A 14,107-nucleotide genomic window follows, 5' to 3' on the forward strand; every position below is an offset into this window, starting at 1 on the left:
GGATAAATAAAAGTGACATCAAAAAGCCATGGAGGAAACTACTGGGCTCGGCTTGAGGAAATGGTCTAACTGAAGCGGTTAGGGTGGAGAGAAATGGTCTGATGTGTAGCTTATGGTAGAAACCAAGAGGTCGTTGATAAGCTTGAGACAGGGGAGGCTAAGGGACCCTCAAAGTCAATAACAAATGTCAGTGCTTGCAGGGGTGCAGCTGGGGGAAGCAAGGCAACTTCTGACATTCTGTAACACAGTAGGGTAACTATCGGTGGCAACAGTGCACTGGCTATTTCAAATTAGCTGATAGGAAAGATTCTGGGCATTCCTAACACAAAGAAATTATGAATGTCTGGGGGTAATAGTTAAGCCAGATATGTGGATCTGTTCATTGCACACTGCATACATGTATGTGCAGGTACTGAAATATCACACTGTGATATATGTATGTTGCTATATATTAACTAAAAGAAAACAAATACCAAAGAAAAAATTTGAAGACAGAATGTAAACGGAAAAGAAGTCAGTGCATAGGAGCGTTTATGATTGCACAACAGGTCTTGGCCCAGAGATGAGTTAACGCATAAATTCTCACCACCACCGCTGGGGCAGGTGCTTTTGCCCCTCGCTTTACTAAACAAGGTAAGCAACTAGCTCAAGGCTATTCCCGCACACACGCCCAACCATCCCTGATCTTCGGGATGACGCCAGTAGCTGTGATGGAGATGCGTTACAAGTTCCTATTCTGGTTTCCTACGCTTCTTGTCTCAGGGCGTGTACTCGCTGGCCCACGTATCTTTCCTGTTCACCATAGAACTTGAGTCCTTTTCAACAACCCTGAGCAAAGGAGACAGAGGCGGTGGACCTGAAAAATACAGGTCAGGAGTGGGTGGACCCAGTGGGAATTCTAGAAAGGAAGCTACTATATGTTGGAGGAGACATAGGTTGAGTAATTCCCGAGCTAAGAGGGGGCTCTTACGCCAGTGTGACGCAAATAGGCATAAGAGCCGGGGGTGGAGATGTCGTCACCGCACGCCTGCAGTTGGCTAAGTCGCCTCAAGAGGGGCCTGTAGACCCCGCCTTGGAGGTGGGTGGGGAGCGGTAGGCTCCGCCTAGGCTCCTCGGCTGACTCCCGCCAGCGTCCCTGAGACTCTGGCTGGAGAGCGAGCTCACGCAGCCGGGAAGGATGCGGCGTCCGCGGCGGCCTGGGGGTCCCGGGGGCTCCGGGGGCCTCCGGCTGCTGGTCTGCCTGCTGCTGCTGAGCGGCCGCCCCAGGGGCTGCAGCGCCATCAGTGCCCACGGTCAGGAGAAAACTTGATGGGGGGAGAGCAGGGGCCGGGAGCAGAACTCGGTAGTGGTGGAGGGGGGCAAGGGAAGCATCGCAAAGACAAGAAGCCCAGGTAGACTAAATGTAGCGGGGCGGGGGGGGGGGAGGAGGCGTGAGGGCTACGGGATGAGGAAGATGAGAGGCTAGGCAGGGATCCGAAGGAAGATGAAGATGAGGGCGGCTGCAAGGAAAGGGGCGTAGGCCGGGAGGTGGAGCTGGGATACGCAGGCGGGACCTGGGAGAAGTGGGCTCCAGGGAAAACAAGGTTCGGGAGGAGGAATGGGGGTGTACGCGAGTCGACGGATTTAGAGGGACTACAGGACCATGGAGAGGCCAGAGACGTCGAGGTGGAGACTCGAACTGAAGAATCGGAAGCCGGGAAGGAGGAAGGAAGGTGGAAGAGGCGACCACCCGGCGGCAGGAGCCTGGCCTCTGTCACCCGGCTCCAGCTTCCCTGGAGGATTGGCTAGAGAGCAGGGCTCATTTGCTGCGAGTTGGTCACCTATAAGAAGGGGACACGTGGGGGGAGGGAGCAGAAGAGGACGAAAAGGGGAAGGTCCTCTCCTTGTCCCCCTCCCCACAACCAGGTCTGATGCTGACTCACATCTAAGCGGACGGAGTCAGCGCTGACTCACAGGCCCGGGATGGGGGTGGGAAGGTGGCGAGTGGGGGAAGGGGTGCAGCCTCTCCATCTGGCGCCCTCTTTCCCCACCCTGGCTTGGAGGCCAGTGTACGGTACTTCCTGTGAGGCCGAGAGTTAACAAGATAGAGCCGAGGGATGAGATCCTGTGGAGACTCCTGGTCTCGTCACCCCTCCCTTGGTAGCCGGCTCCCCTCCCTACGTACTCTTGGCTCCCAGATTCAGCACCACGGACAGCACCAGCGCCGCAAGCCTGGGATAGGCTGCCACAGAATCAGGCACCTGCACCCCTTCCATATCACGTTGGAGTTTCCGCCTCTTCCGAGTTCCAGGCCACGAAAGTTAGGATGTTTTGCGATATTTGGGAAACTACGGTTTCCTTTTGAATTTAGTCTCAAGTTCTCCCACAATAATACATGCTCTCCGCCCCCTTCCTCGCATTGCTCCAACTCCCAGTTAAGCAAATTGAGCCTTTTAAAGACTCAAACTAAGATCTTTAAAATTCAAAGCTAGACCCCATACTTCCTCGAGAGTTTTAGGTCATGGGGCTGGAGAGATGGCTCTGTCAGTAGTACTGCTTGTCATAAAGTATGAAGACCTGAGCTCAGATCTTTAGTACCCATATAAAAAAGCCATGCAATGTGATTTATGTCCAACCCCAGGGCTGAAAAGGTAGAGACAGATAAATTTCTGGGATGTGCAGGGCAAACTCCAGACTCAGTGAGAGACCCAGTTTTGAAAATATGAAGTGGGCAACAAGTGTGGAAGATACCCAACATTGACCTCTGGCCCCCATACACATGAACACATGCATGAACATACATAAATTTGTATGCATACACGAGAGAAAGAGAGAGAGAATTCTAGTCCTTTTCCCTGCTGTCCTCCCAACCTAAAGCCTTCCTTAGAATGAAGTAATGGGCCACATCTGCTTCCCAGGTTTCCCAGGCATTTAGCCCTTCTCTGTGTTCTGAGCATCTATCCGCTTTTCCACAGGCTGTCTGTTTGACCGCAGGCTCTGCTCACACCTGGAAGTCTGTATCCAGGGTGAGTAGGGCCCTGGCATAGGATTCAAAGGACAAAGATGGGGAGGGAGAGCCCAGATGTCAGGAGGGCAGAAGAGCAGCACCCTAAAGCCAGAGAAGGTGGAAAGAGCATTGTCCATCTGCAGCCTGGACTTTGGAAGGCCTTCTACAAACCCCATGACAACAGCACCTTTGTGCTTCTAGATGGCTTGTTTGGACAGTGCCAGGCAGGAGTTGGGCAGGCACGGCCACTTTTACAAGTCACTTCCCCAGTTCTCCAGCGCTTACAAGGTGTGCTCCGGCAACTCACGTCCCAAGGTGAGGTCTGATTGCTCGAGGACACAGAGATTGGGACTTGGTTGGTGGGGAAGTAAAGGTGCACCTCATCCAAAAATCTCTTCATACATCTTAATAATTATATTCATTTATGAGGCCCCACCCTCTTAGATCTTGCTGGTTAAGGGTACAGAACAAGGGTAACAATAGGACCCTAGAGGTAAGCTGTTCACATAGGAATTATCTAAAGTTACACACAGGAGATCTTCTTCAGCTAAAGTTGCTGGAAATTATTTTTTAGGTTTGTTAGGATTTTGTTTGTTTGTTTGTTTGTTTGTTCTGAGACAAGCTCTCTCTGTGTAGCCCAAGCTAGCTCCAAAGTTATTATGTAGCCTAGGCTGTCCCGGAACTCATGGTGATCCTTCTGCCTTAGCCTTACAAGTACAGGACTGTAGGCATGCACCATTGATCCATATTAAGACATGTCTTAAGAAGCTTTATGCAGGGGGCTGGAGAGATGGCTCAGAGGTTAAGAGCATTGCCTGCTCTTCCAAAGGTCCTGAGTTCAATTCCCAGCAACCACATGGTGGCTCACAACCATCTGTAATGCAGTCTGGTGTCCTCTTCTGGCCAGCAGGCATACACACAGACAGAATATTGTATACATAATAAATAAATTTAAAAAAAAGAAGCTTTATGCAACAAGGGCAGTGGTGGTGCACATCTTTAGCTCCAGCACTTGGGAGGCAGAGGCAGGTAGATCTCTGAGTTTGAGGCCAGCCTGGTCTACAAAGTGAGTTCCAGGACAGCCAGGACAGTTACACAGAGAAACCCTGTCTTGGAGGAAATAAAAGAAGTTTGCTGCAATATATTGGCGTGACAGATGCAAGAGGACACAGGTGAAACATTATTGCTGTAAGTGGAAGAAATGACATCATATTTCCGTGCTAAGAGGAATAACTCAGTGGAGAGGAGAAGGATGGAGATAGGAGAGAAATTCGGGGAGACTGAAATCTAGGGGTCCCTTGGAGGGAACACAGCGAGTTCTGATGCATGCATGGAACAGCTGCTTGCAGGTCCCAGGATATGAGTCATGAGTAATCCAGATTATAAATCCAGAGCAGAACCTGGGATCCCAGCACTTGGGAGGCTGAGACAGAAGGATCGCCATGAGTTCCAGGCCAGCCTGTGCTACACAGTGAGACCCTGACTCTAAATAAATAAACCCATAGAAGGAAGAATGGAGGAGAGTGAGATGCTATGCCTCTAGATTGAGTGAGAGTTCTTTTCTGAGAGTAGAGCTTCATGGGTAGAGTCAGTCAGAACCCATGCCCCAGGATAAGGGGATGCTGGCAGGAGAACATGGTGGGGATCACGGTGGAGATGGTCCAAGAGTTCGAAATAGGCATTCGGAGCCCACAAAATGTGTGTTATCCCCACTATACAAAAGACTCAGGCTTAGAATGGAGAAATGAAGAGATGGCAGTGGTGACAGCATTGCTAAGAGCTCTTCGTGTGACAGAACTATCACCCATGATATGTTATTTTAATTATCACAGTAGTCTTAGGAGATACAAAGCCCCAGGCGAGAGAGTTGAGGTCCAAAGAGTATTGAGATGGGACACTGGAAGCTTAACAACACCCAAGGCCCCCAGCTCTTCAGCAAACAAAGCTGGGTTTCAGCCCAGGCAGTTTGACTCCAAAAGTTGTACCTGGGGGTAGAAATGGGGAGGCAGCTCAGCTCATCCACTGCATTTCCAATGGCGCAGCCCTGCCAAGCCTCCACTCTGGTACTGGGCCCCCAGTCTCAAGCCCTGTCCTTTCTCCTGACAGGATTGTCATGGCGTGATGACCTCACCCAGCATGTGATCTCCCAGGAGATGGAACGCATCCCCAGGCTTCATCCCTCAGAACTCCATCCAAGGGACAGGTAGGTAGTCTTTCTCAACAGCTGTAGGCTGTTGGGGCCGGTGATCTGTACCTCTCCTTATAGGCAAGGGGGTGGAGGTGCCGAGGTCAGCAGATGGGCACAGGTAAAAGAGCATTGAGAATGGTCCCTCTAATGTGTTGACATGGCTCAGAAGGGGCTGAGTTTATCCTAGAGATCCAGCAAAACAGGACAATAAATAAATACTTTAAAAAAATGCTGATGTTTGCTATTTAAAGTCGTTGTTAAAGACAAACTAGAGGGGCTGGAGAGGTGGATCAGAGGCTGAGAGGCTGCTCTTCCAGGGGCCCTGAGTTCAGTTCCCAGCAACCGCATGGGGCCCCACAACCATCTATAGTGAGATCTGGTGTCCTCTTTTGGCTTGCAGTTGTATATGCAAGCACAACACTATATACATAATAAATAAATCTAAAAAAGACAAACTAGAATTTTCTTGGACTTAGTTGTTCCATTGCTGTGTGGAATTGTGTAAGGCAGAAAGTGGCATTCTCTCTCCGTGGTTAGAGCCTCTAAAGCAGGGGTTCTCAACCTTCCTGACGCTATGACCCTTTAATACAGTTCCTCATGTTGCAGTGACCCCCAACCATAAAATTATCTTCATTGCTACTTCATAACTGCAATTTTGCTACTCTTATGAATCATAATATAAATACCTGTGTCTTTCAATAGTCTTAGGCAACCCTTATGAAAGGGTCATTCAACCCTCAAAGGGTAACCCAGGGGTTGAGAACATCTGCTCTAAAGGCAATTCTCAGACAAAGAAGAACCTGTGGAGGTCAGATGATGATACCAGGATCAATAAGGCAATAGCAGTTGGGCCAGGGCAGTCTTAGTTGTTTGAAAATATACTTAGAGAGCTGGGGTGAGGTGGGGTGCACAGGAACAATAACGCAGAGGCACCCTAAAGTCACAGTCCATCTTGTATGTGTGTATGCATGTATGTATGTGTGTATGCATGTATGTATGTGTGTATGTATGTATGCCCCAGATGCCTTCCCCAGCACCCAATCTCCCTTTCATCATCCCCTTAAGCTTCACTAGACTGTGCAAGTGTGTTTTGCGTACGTGGTTGGGAATGTAGCTCAGTGGTAGAGTGTTTGTCTTGCATACACAAGGCCCTGGGTTTGACCCCTAGCTAAACACACACACACACGCACATGCACACACACACACACACACACACACACACACACACACACACACACACACACGTGTAAACCCCTGTTCTTTTTTTTTACCCAAAGCTGAGGCATAGTCACCAAGCCAGAGGGCCTACTCTCACCTCCGTGCCCTCTGGCCCATCTCTCCTCTTCATTTAAGAGGATAAAGCTGTTCTAAATGGCAGACTCTGTCCAACCTCAGCCTTGAAAACTCTCCACACCTTTGTCTTATACAAACATATAAATAAGTCTCCCCTCTCTTCCCCTCTCTCTCCCCCTCCCTCCCTCTATCCCACTCCTTATTTCCCTCTTTTCCTCCCCAGGTCTGGTTTGATGCCCAGGAGACCAGGCCCTGCTGGGGAGCTGCTTTCTCAGGGCAATCCCACTGGCTCCTCTCCTGCTGCCCAGGGGCTCCCTCGGCCTCCAGGGGGTGGGAATGGAGCTGGGGTGGGCTCTCCACTGTCCTCTCTGCAGGCTGAGCTGCTGCCCCCTCTCTTGGAACACCTGCTAATGCCCCCACAGCCTCCCCACCCTGCTCTGACTTACGAATCCACATTGCTGCAGCCTTACCTGTTCCACCAGGTGAGCTCTTGACTCTAGCCATGACTCAACCACAGTACCCACTTCTGACTTCAATTCCTATCCACATCTCTGGTTTCTTACAGTTTGGCCCCCGAGATGGCTCCCGGAGCTCAGAGAGCTCCCCAGGGGTGGTTGGTGTTGGCCACCTGCCCAAGGCTGAAGCTCCTGCCCTCTTCAGCAGAAGTGCTTCCAAGGCCATTCTGGGGGCTCACTCTGGCCACTCCTTCGGAGACCTTCAGGGTCCCTCACCCGCTCAGCTTTTCCAGGACCCAGGGCTGCTCTACATGGCCCAAGAGTTGCCAGTGCCTGGTAGGGCCAGGGTACCAAGGCTGCCAGAGCAAGGGGGCAGCAGCCGGACAGAGGACTCTTCAGAGGGCTCTGAGGAGGAAGTAGTAGGGGGTCATGGGGAGAAGCCCCCTTCCCAAGCAGTACAACCAGGTAAGTGGACCCCCGGCACCCACCTCTGTCTATGGCGGTTCCTTCCTGCCAGTCCTGGAAGATGTCATTTATTCATTTGTTTTTTAAATGTATTTTTTATAAAGATTTATTTATTTATTATGTACTCAGTGTTCTGCCTGTATGTATCACTGCCGGCCAGAAGAGGGCACAAAATCTCATTAAAAATGGCTGTGAGCCCATGTGGTTGCTGGGAAATGAACTCAGGACCTTTGGAAGAACAGGAAAAGTTCTTGACCACTGAGCCATCTCTCCAGCCCCTCTTTTGTTTACTTAATTGTACTTTTATTTTGTTTTTCTGTTTTGAGACAAGGTTTCTCTGTGTTATGGTCCTAACTGTCCTGGAACTAGCTCTTATAGATCAGGCTAGCCTCAAACTCACAGAGATCTGCCTGCCTCTGCCTTCCAAGGGCTGGGAGGCATGTACCACCATCACCAGGTTTTTGATTTATTTTTAAGCGATCTTGCTATTATTCCAGACTATTCTTGAACTCATTTTTAGCACAGGCTGGATTCAAACTGGCTTCATTCCTCTTGCCTCAGACTACTGAGTACTGAGACTAGAGGCATGAATCACCACACTTGGCGTTCTGCCTTTGGTTCACACATTCAAACTGTCTAGCGACAAGCTGATGTCCACAGGCACTAACTCCAGTGAAGGGACAGTGGGGTTTGCACCTGGTATACCTCAAGTTGTTCAAAGTCTGAGAATAGGAGGGCATCAGTGTACAGAATTCTCAAATGTGCTTGTCCCCTTCCCCACCCATCTATCTGCATCCCGTCAAGGTATCCTACCATCTGCCCTAAGCTCTTTGTCTGGCTCCCAGCAGATATAACTATGCAGAGATTGGCTGCTGTCCTGGCAGGCTACGGGGTAGAGCTGCGTCAGCTGACCCCGGAGCAGCTCTCCACACTCCTGACCCTGCTGCAGTTACTGCCCAAGGGCACAGGAAGAAATCTTGGTGAGTGTCCAGGCAGGGAGGGAAGAAACTCCCTGCTCCATGAAAGCTTACTGTCCCACTACTCAAGACTGCAGGGAGTACAGTTTGTGACCTGGAGGGTCACAAGGGGACAGTTTTTGGTCTTGCTTTTTCTTGAGATGGAGTCTTGCTGTAGGATAGGCTAACCTAATAACTCATGATCCTAGCTGGGCCAGGTGATGCACGCCTTTGATCTCAGCACTCAGGAAGCAGAGGCAGGCAGATCTCTAAGTCTGAGACCAGCCTGGGTCTACAGAGAAAGTTCTAGGACAGCCAGGGCTACACAAAGAAACTCTGTCTGGAAAAGCAAACAACAAAAAAGGGCTCATGACCCTTCTGCCTCTGCTTCTAGAGTGTAGAGACTGCAGGCATGGTCTAGCATGCCTGGCTGAAAAGAGAGTTCTTTTACCAACACATCCCAGGAAGCAAGGGGGTAAGACGGGAAGCTGTAGCATTAGACCAGGAAAAGACCAGAGGGTGGGAAGCTCAAGGTGATGGGGACATGGAGAGTGGGAGCAGGGGAAGGTGTCTGTGTTACTGGCAGGACAGGAGCTCACAGACAGATCATGTCCCAGAGCTCTGGTCCTTTCTCTAGACTCTGGCTTTTTCTGTCTCCCCAGGAGGGGCTGTAAATGTCGGAGCTGATGTCAAGAAAGTGAGTTCCCAGCACCTTCCTGCCTCACAAACCCTTCTTGGCTGAAATCTGAATGCCAGGGGTCATGGCTCGGAATCTATCCTCTGCTTCCTCATTCTGAGGCCCAGGGACTTCAAATCCTCACCCGTGGCCTCACTTCAAGTTGATACAACCAAAAGCCAGAATCTTAACCCACTCCTCTTTTTACCACAATCCTTTCGGATTCTGATGATCCCTACAGCAGGGACTCTGGTGGGGGCTCCCCCCTGTTGTAGCTGCATGGTTTTTCCTTCTGTGTTAGACGTTGGCATCTAACATGTCACCACTGAACAAAATCCTCAAAACCATTGCCTTTCTGTTCATCTTTCCAGATAATCAGGCTCTCCTTGTGAATTTACCACATTTCCCTCATTCGATCATTCATTCACCCATTTGATTCACACTCTTTGGATGTGTTCTCCGTGCCCATTGTATGGGATTGGGGGGGGGCAGAAAGCTAAACAGTTTCTAAATTCCTCTGTCAAAGAGTTTAGAGCCCCCAAAGTGTGACCCTCCCGTCCCCAGCCCCGAGCCCTTCCACTCCAGGGGTTACACCTGCATCCTGCCTTGTAACAGACAACAGAAAAACAAATGCAGAAAGGGGACACAGAAGAACCTCGGCCCCCCACACCCTTGCTTCCTGGATACCCCACTGCCAGCCCCACCTTCAATGAAGTTCAGCAGGTACTGAGCCCTGGCATCCCCGAGCCTCCCCAAACAGCCGGTCCTCCTGGAGTCTCATCTGTCCTGCTGGAGAAGAAAAGTCCCTTGAGCCAGAGCCAGAGCGCAGCGGTGGAGCAGCCTTCAGCTCGACCATCAGCCGAGGAATACGGCTATATAGTCACTGACCAGAAGTAAGCACTGCTGGGGGGGGGGGCTTCCTGTCCCCGAGGGGTTGGGCTGGCCTATTTGCAGGAAGTAGAGAGAAAGAATGCAGCTTTCATTAAAAAAAAAAAATGGTTCTGTGCCTCTGGAGGTGGCCTATTTCACTAAAGCCTCTGAGCATCCCCTTCCTCCCTCTGCCTGCCCCTCTCCTGCAGACCCTTGAGTTTGGTGGCTGGAGTCAAACTGCTGGAGATTCTGGCTGAGCACGTGCACATGTCCTCAGGCAGCTTCATCAACATCAGGTGGGACCGCCATCCCCGTGGGGCAGCACAGGGGTCTAGAAAGTAGCCTGAGTGAGTTGATGCTGAAGGGGTCAGGGAGATGCTGCCAACTTGTGGAAGTGCGACAGCCCCATGTGGCTCTACTGCCAGCCCGATCCTAAATCTGCTTGTGGGAATCCCTGATCCCTGGTGCTGGCCTCTTTATTTTATTTTAGAGGCCGGAATCTCAGGTGGGTCAGGTAGTAACAGACCTCCTATTTGGCAGTGTGGTGGGACCAGCCGTCACCTTCCGAATCCGGCACAATGAGCAGAACCTGTCTTTGGCAGATGTGACTCAGCAAGCTGGTAAATACCATTCTATCCTTGGGCCCAGGCTAAGCCTGACCCCCAACTGCGATTCCCAGGCCTGTGATAATGCTTCTTTAAAATATTTCCAGCCTGTATGGGGCTGGAAAGAGCCTGATGTGAATCCTTCCTGCAGGGCTGGTGAAGTCTGAACTGGAAGCGAAGACAGGGCTCCAGATTCTGCAGACAGGGGTGGGACAGGTAAGCACTAACTGTAGGCGCTGACTCTGAACACAAGAGAGGGGGCGAAGGACTGGAGAACTCAAAGGGTTGAAAGTTCTTTTGGCTCTCCAACCTCCTTTCCCTGGCAGCCCCTCTGTGCAGTTCTCATTTTGACCAGCAGATGGCGAAGTGGCTCTTTCCTGGAAGACCATCTTTTTTTCTTTTTTTCTTTTGTGTGTGGGTGGCGTCTCAAGACTGTTTCTCTGTGTAGCTTTGGAGCCTGGCCTGGCACTCGCTCTGTAGACCAGGCTGTCCTCAAACTCACAAAGATCTGCCTGCCTCTGCCTCTTGAGTGCTGGGATCAAAGGCCTGTGCCACCCCTCTGACCATTCTTGATGGCTAGACCATCATTTTCATACCGACATCTCCTTTTCTCTTTTTGTACGGAAATCCTTCTGGTGGGATCGCCCAAAGCTTCTGGCACTTGCGTTGGTCCGATGGGGATTGGGAAGGAGGCTGCATGCCCTTCTGCATGCCCTGCATGCCCCTACGGTCACAGCTTTGTTCCTAGAGGTGGCCTAAGGAGTCAGGGCCCAGTCCCCCCTGCCACCATGCCACTGACTCTGGTTTTGTTCCCACAGAGGGAGGAGGCAGCTGCAGTCCTTCCCCGACAAGCCCATGGCATATCTCCCATGCGCTCAGTGCTGCTTACTCTGGTGGCCCTGGCAGGTGTCGCTGGACTGCTAGTGGCTTTGGCAGTGGCCCTGTGTATGCGCCATCATTCAAGACAGCGGGATAAGGAGCGCCTGGCAGCACTGGGGCCAGAGGGGGCCCATGGTGACACTACTTTTGAGTACCAGGTGTGCAGGTTCATGGAGGGAAGGAAGTACAGGGACTTGAGAGACTTGCTCTTGTAAGGGGGGAGAGGGGAGCAGAATTGGAAGGAGGTGTTGCCATGTACTTTTTAAGTGAATAAGGGGTGGGGATAGCCAGTGCCTGAGATTCCTTTCAAGGCTACGATTCTGGGGTTTTACTTTGTGATATCTGAGGTTGTCATAAGCACCAACCGAGCACCAAAGAAGGGGCAAAGACAGACCTTGTTTACCCCATCAATCAGAGACAAGCCTAAGGCTCCAGACTTGACTCCAAGGCCTTGTCTGTCTGTCTGTCTGTCTGTCTGCCTGCCTGCCTGCCTGCCTGCCTGGAGCACTGGGAACTGAGCTCTGGGCCTCATTCAAGCTGTGCAAGCATTTCTACCCACCCTACCACTGAGCTGCAGCCCCACAGTCCTGTTGAAGGATTTCTAGGGAATCCCAGCCTCACCCAATGCTCCTTCTGCAGGACCTGTGTCGCCAGCACATGGCCACAAAGTCCCTGTTCAGCCGGGCAGAGGGTCAGCCAGAGCCTTCTAGGGTGAGCAGTGTGTCCTCCCAGTTCAGTGATGCAGCCCAGGCCAGCCCCAGTTCCCACAGCAGCACCCCATCTTGGTGTGAGGAGCCCGCCCAGGCCAACATGGACATCTCTACGGGACACATGATTCTGGTCAGGAATGGAGCCAGGCCCAAAGTGGGGAGGGGACAGGCTGGCAGGAGAGGCAGGATGAGCAGTGTGGGCCAGAGCCAGGTGGTGGTACCCCTACAGGCATACATGGAGGATCATCTTCGGAACCGCGACCGGTTGGCCAAGGAGTGGCAGGCCCTGTGTGCCTACCAGGCAGAGCCAAACACCTGCGCCATCGCCCAGGGAGAGGGCAACATCAAGAAGAACCGCCATCCTGACTTCCTGCCTTGTAAGTGAGCAGCGGGCTAGCCTGCCCCCCCCCCCGGGCTAGGAGCAATTCGGGGCTATGGGGAGGTATCGGGGCTCCTGGTCCAGGCTGAGCGGCAGACGCCTGGTGCCAGAAGGCCTTTTGGGGGTTCTGCACAGATGACCACGCCCGCATCAAACTGAAAGTGGAGAGCAGTCCTTCTCGGAGTGATTACATCAACGCCAGCCCCATTGTAAGTGGCTCTGACTTCCATCCTCATCTTCTTCCGTCTGCGGTGCCCCTCTTTACTGGAGCCCTGTAACAATTGTAGAGCCTGGGTCTTCGCATTAAAATAGAGACTTCTCAGCCTTCCCCAGACCCTGGGCCACTCCTGACCCACCTTCCCTCCAAGCTGGCCCTTCCTATTCTGGCTCATGACACATCCTCCATATCCTCAGATCGAGCATGACCCTCGGATGCCAGCCTACATAGCCACACAGGGACCGCTGTCCCATACCATCGCGGACTTCTGGCAGGTGCATCCTTGGAGGGGGATTTCCTAGGAACCGAAGCCCTCGGAGCAACCAGGGCCAGGGAGGCTAGAGGGCTGCTTACCCGGGTCTCTGTCCTTAGATGGTGTGGGAGAGTGGCTGCACGGTCATTGTCATGCTGACCCCATTAGTGGAGGACGGTGTCAAACAGTGCGACCGATACTGGCCAGACGAAGGATCCTCCCTCTACCACGTCTATGAGGTCAGCAGGACCCCCACAGTAAGGGGACCGTGAGAGTGGGGAAGATGGATGGCGCTCTAGTGTTTTATATACAAATGTGTGTATAGATGCATACATACATACATACACACATATCATACATGCATGAATATTTGTGTGTTCTGTCTAGCATCAAAAGGCATTTGTAGGGACTTTGATAAAGCTCAGAGCCATGAGTATATAAGACAGGGAAAATTAATATCCAAAGACTGAAATTAAGACCGCCTTTAACATCCTGAAGGATTTAGCATTTGGACTGCTTGAGAGGGAGAAGGGTGGGGCCGGGAGAGGAGCGCGTACTGCGCTCTCAGACCGGTGGGATACATGGCAGGTGAACCTGGTGTCAGAGCACATCTGGTGCGAGGACTTCCTGGTGCGGAGCTTCTACCTTAAGAACGTGCAGACCCAGGAGACGCGCACGCTCACTCAGTTCCACTTCCTCAGCTGGCCGGCAGAGGGCACTCCGGCCTCTACCCGGCCGCTGCTGGACTTCCGCAGGTGAGCAGGCTGCCGGCGCCACCCGGATCTTCCTGGGGTCCCTGGTCTGACCTGCAGCCTCGCCCTAACCTCTGTACCTTTCACCAGCCTTTCATCCCCAAACCAGTACTGGCCATGCCGCCCCAGCCTGGTGCGCTTCTCACACCCACTTTCTCCCAGAGCCTCTCCACTAGCCGACTCCTTTGCGGGCTTCCCTGGAGACCGGGTCCCCAGGTTCTCTTCTCCCGCCTGCCTAATTCCCTTCTCCCGCCGGCTCCTACTTTGATTCCTCCCTCCTGTCTCTTGCCTTGTCCTTCTGGCCCTCAGCTCTGTGCTCACTTTCCCTTTCTCTCTCATCCAGCTTTCATCCTCATCTTTCTTCCTGTCTTTTTGCCTGGTTTTTATTTCTCTCTTCCTTTCTTTCTTTCCCATCACTGTCTC

General features: G+C 52.0%; 1 protein-coding gene across 4 annotated transcripts in view; it reads left to right on the top strand.

The window, feature by feature from the left end:
- Window positions 1-1,102: 1,102 nt before the first annotated feature.
- The window catches only part of Ptprn (protein tyrosine phosphatase, receptor type N), a 16,166-nt gene continuing 3,161 nt past the window's right edge, over window positions 1,103-14,107 (top strand). Inside the window, exons 1-19 of one of the 4 annotated variants that reach the window (XM_005361582.3) lie at window positions 1,104-1,292; window positions 2,955-3,005; window positions 3,188-3,301; window positions 5,093-5,189; window positions 6,691-6,949; window positions 7,033-7,387; window positions 8,233-8,367; window positions 9,006-9,040; window positions 9,635-9,912; window positions 10,099-10,185; window positions 10,430-10,509; window positions 10,646-10,710; window positions 11,313-11,531; window positions 12,013-12,213; window positions 12,313-12,460; window positions 12,598-12,671; window positions 12,877-12,954; window positions 13,052-13,171; window positions 13,521-13,687. In XM_005361582.3, coding sequence (XP_005361639.1) covers window positions 1,178-1,292; window positions 2,955-3,005; window positions 3,188-3,301; window positions 5,093-5,189; window positions 6,691-6,949; window positions 7,033-7,387; window positions 8,233-8,367; window positions 9,006-9,040; window positions 9,635-9,912; window positions 10,099-10,185; window positions 10,430-10,509; window positions 10,646-10,710; window positions 11,313-11,531; window positions 12,013-12,213; window positions 12,313-12,460; window positions 12,598-12,671; window positions 12,877-12,954; window positions 13,052-13,171; window positions 13,521-13,687 — 2,678 coding nt within the window. In that variant the 5' untranslated portion in view covers window positions 1,104-1,177. Of the gene's footprint in view, window positions 1,293-2,954; window positions 3,006-3,187; window positions 3,302-5,092; window positions 5,190-6,690; window positions 6,950-7,032; window positions 7,388-8,232; window positions 8,368-9,005; window positions 9,041-9,634; window positions 9,913-10,098; window positions 10,186-10,429; window positions 10,510-10,645; window positions 10,711-11,312; window positions 11,532-12,012; window positions 12,214-12,312; window positions 12,461-12,597; window positions 12,672-12,876; window positions 12,955-13,051; window positions 13,172-13,520; window positions 13,688-14,107 lie in introns of all 4 variants that reach the window. The other 3 variants (XM_005361583.3, XM_026786194.1, XM_026786195.1) reach the window with 3 other exon arrangements.

The sequence above is a fragment of the Microtus ochrogaster genome, linkage group LG4 (assembly GCF_000317375.1).
Source record: "Microtus ochrogaster isolate Prairie Vole_2 linkage group LG4, MicOch1.0, whole genome shotgun sequence".
Lineage (NCBI taxonomy): Eukaryota > Metazoa > Chordata > Mammalia > Rodentia > Cricetidae > Microtus > Microtus ochrogaster.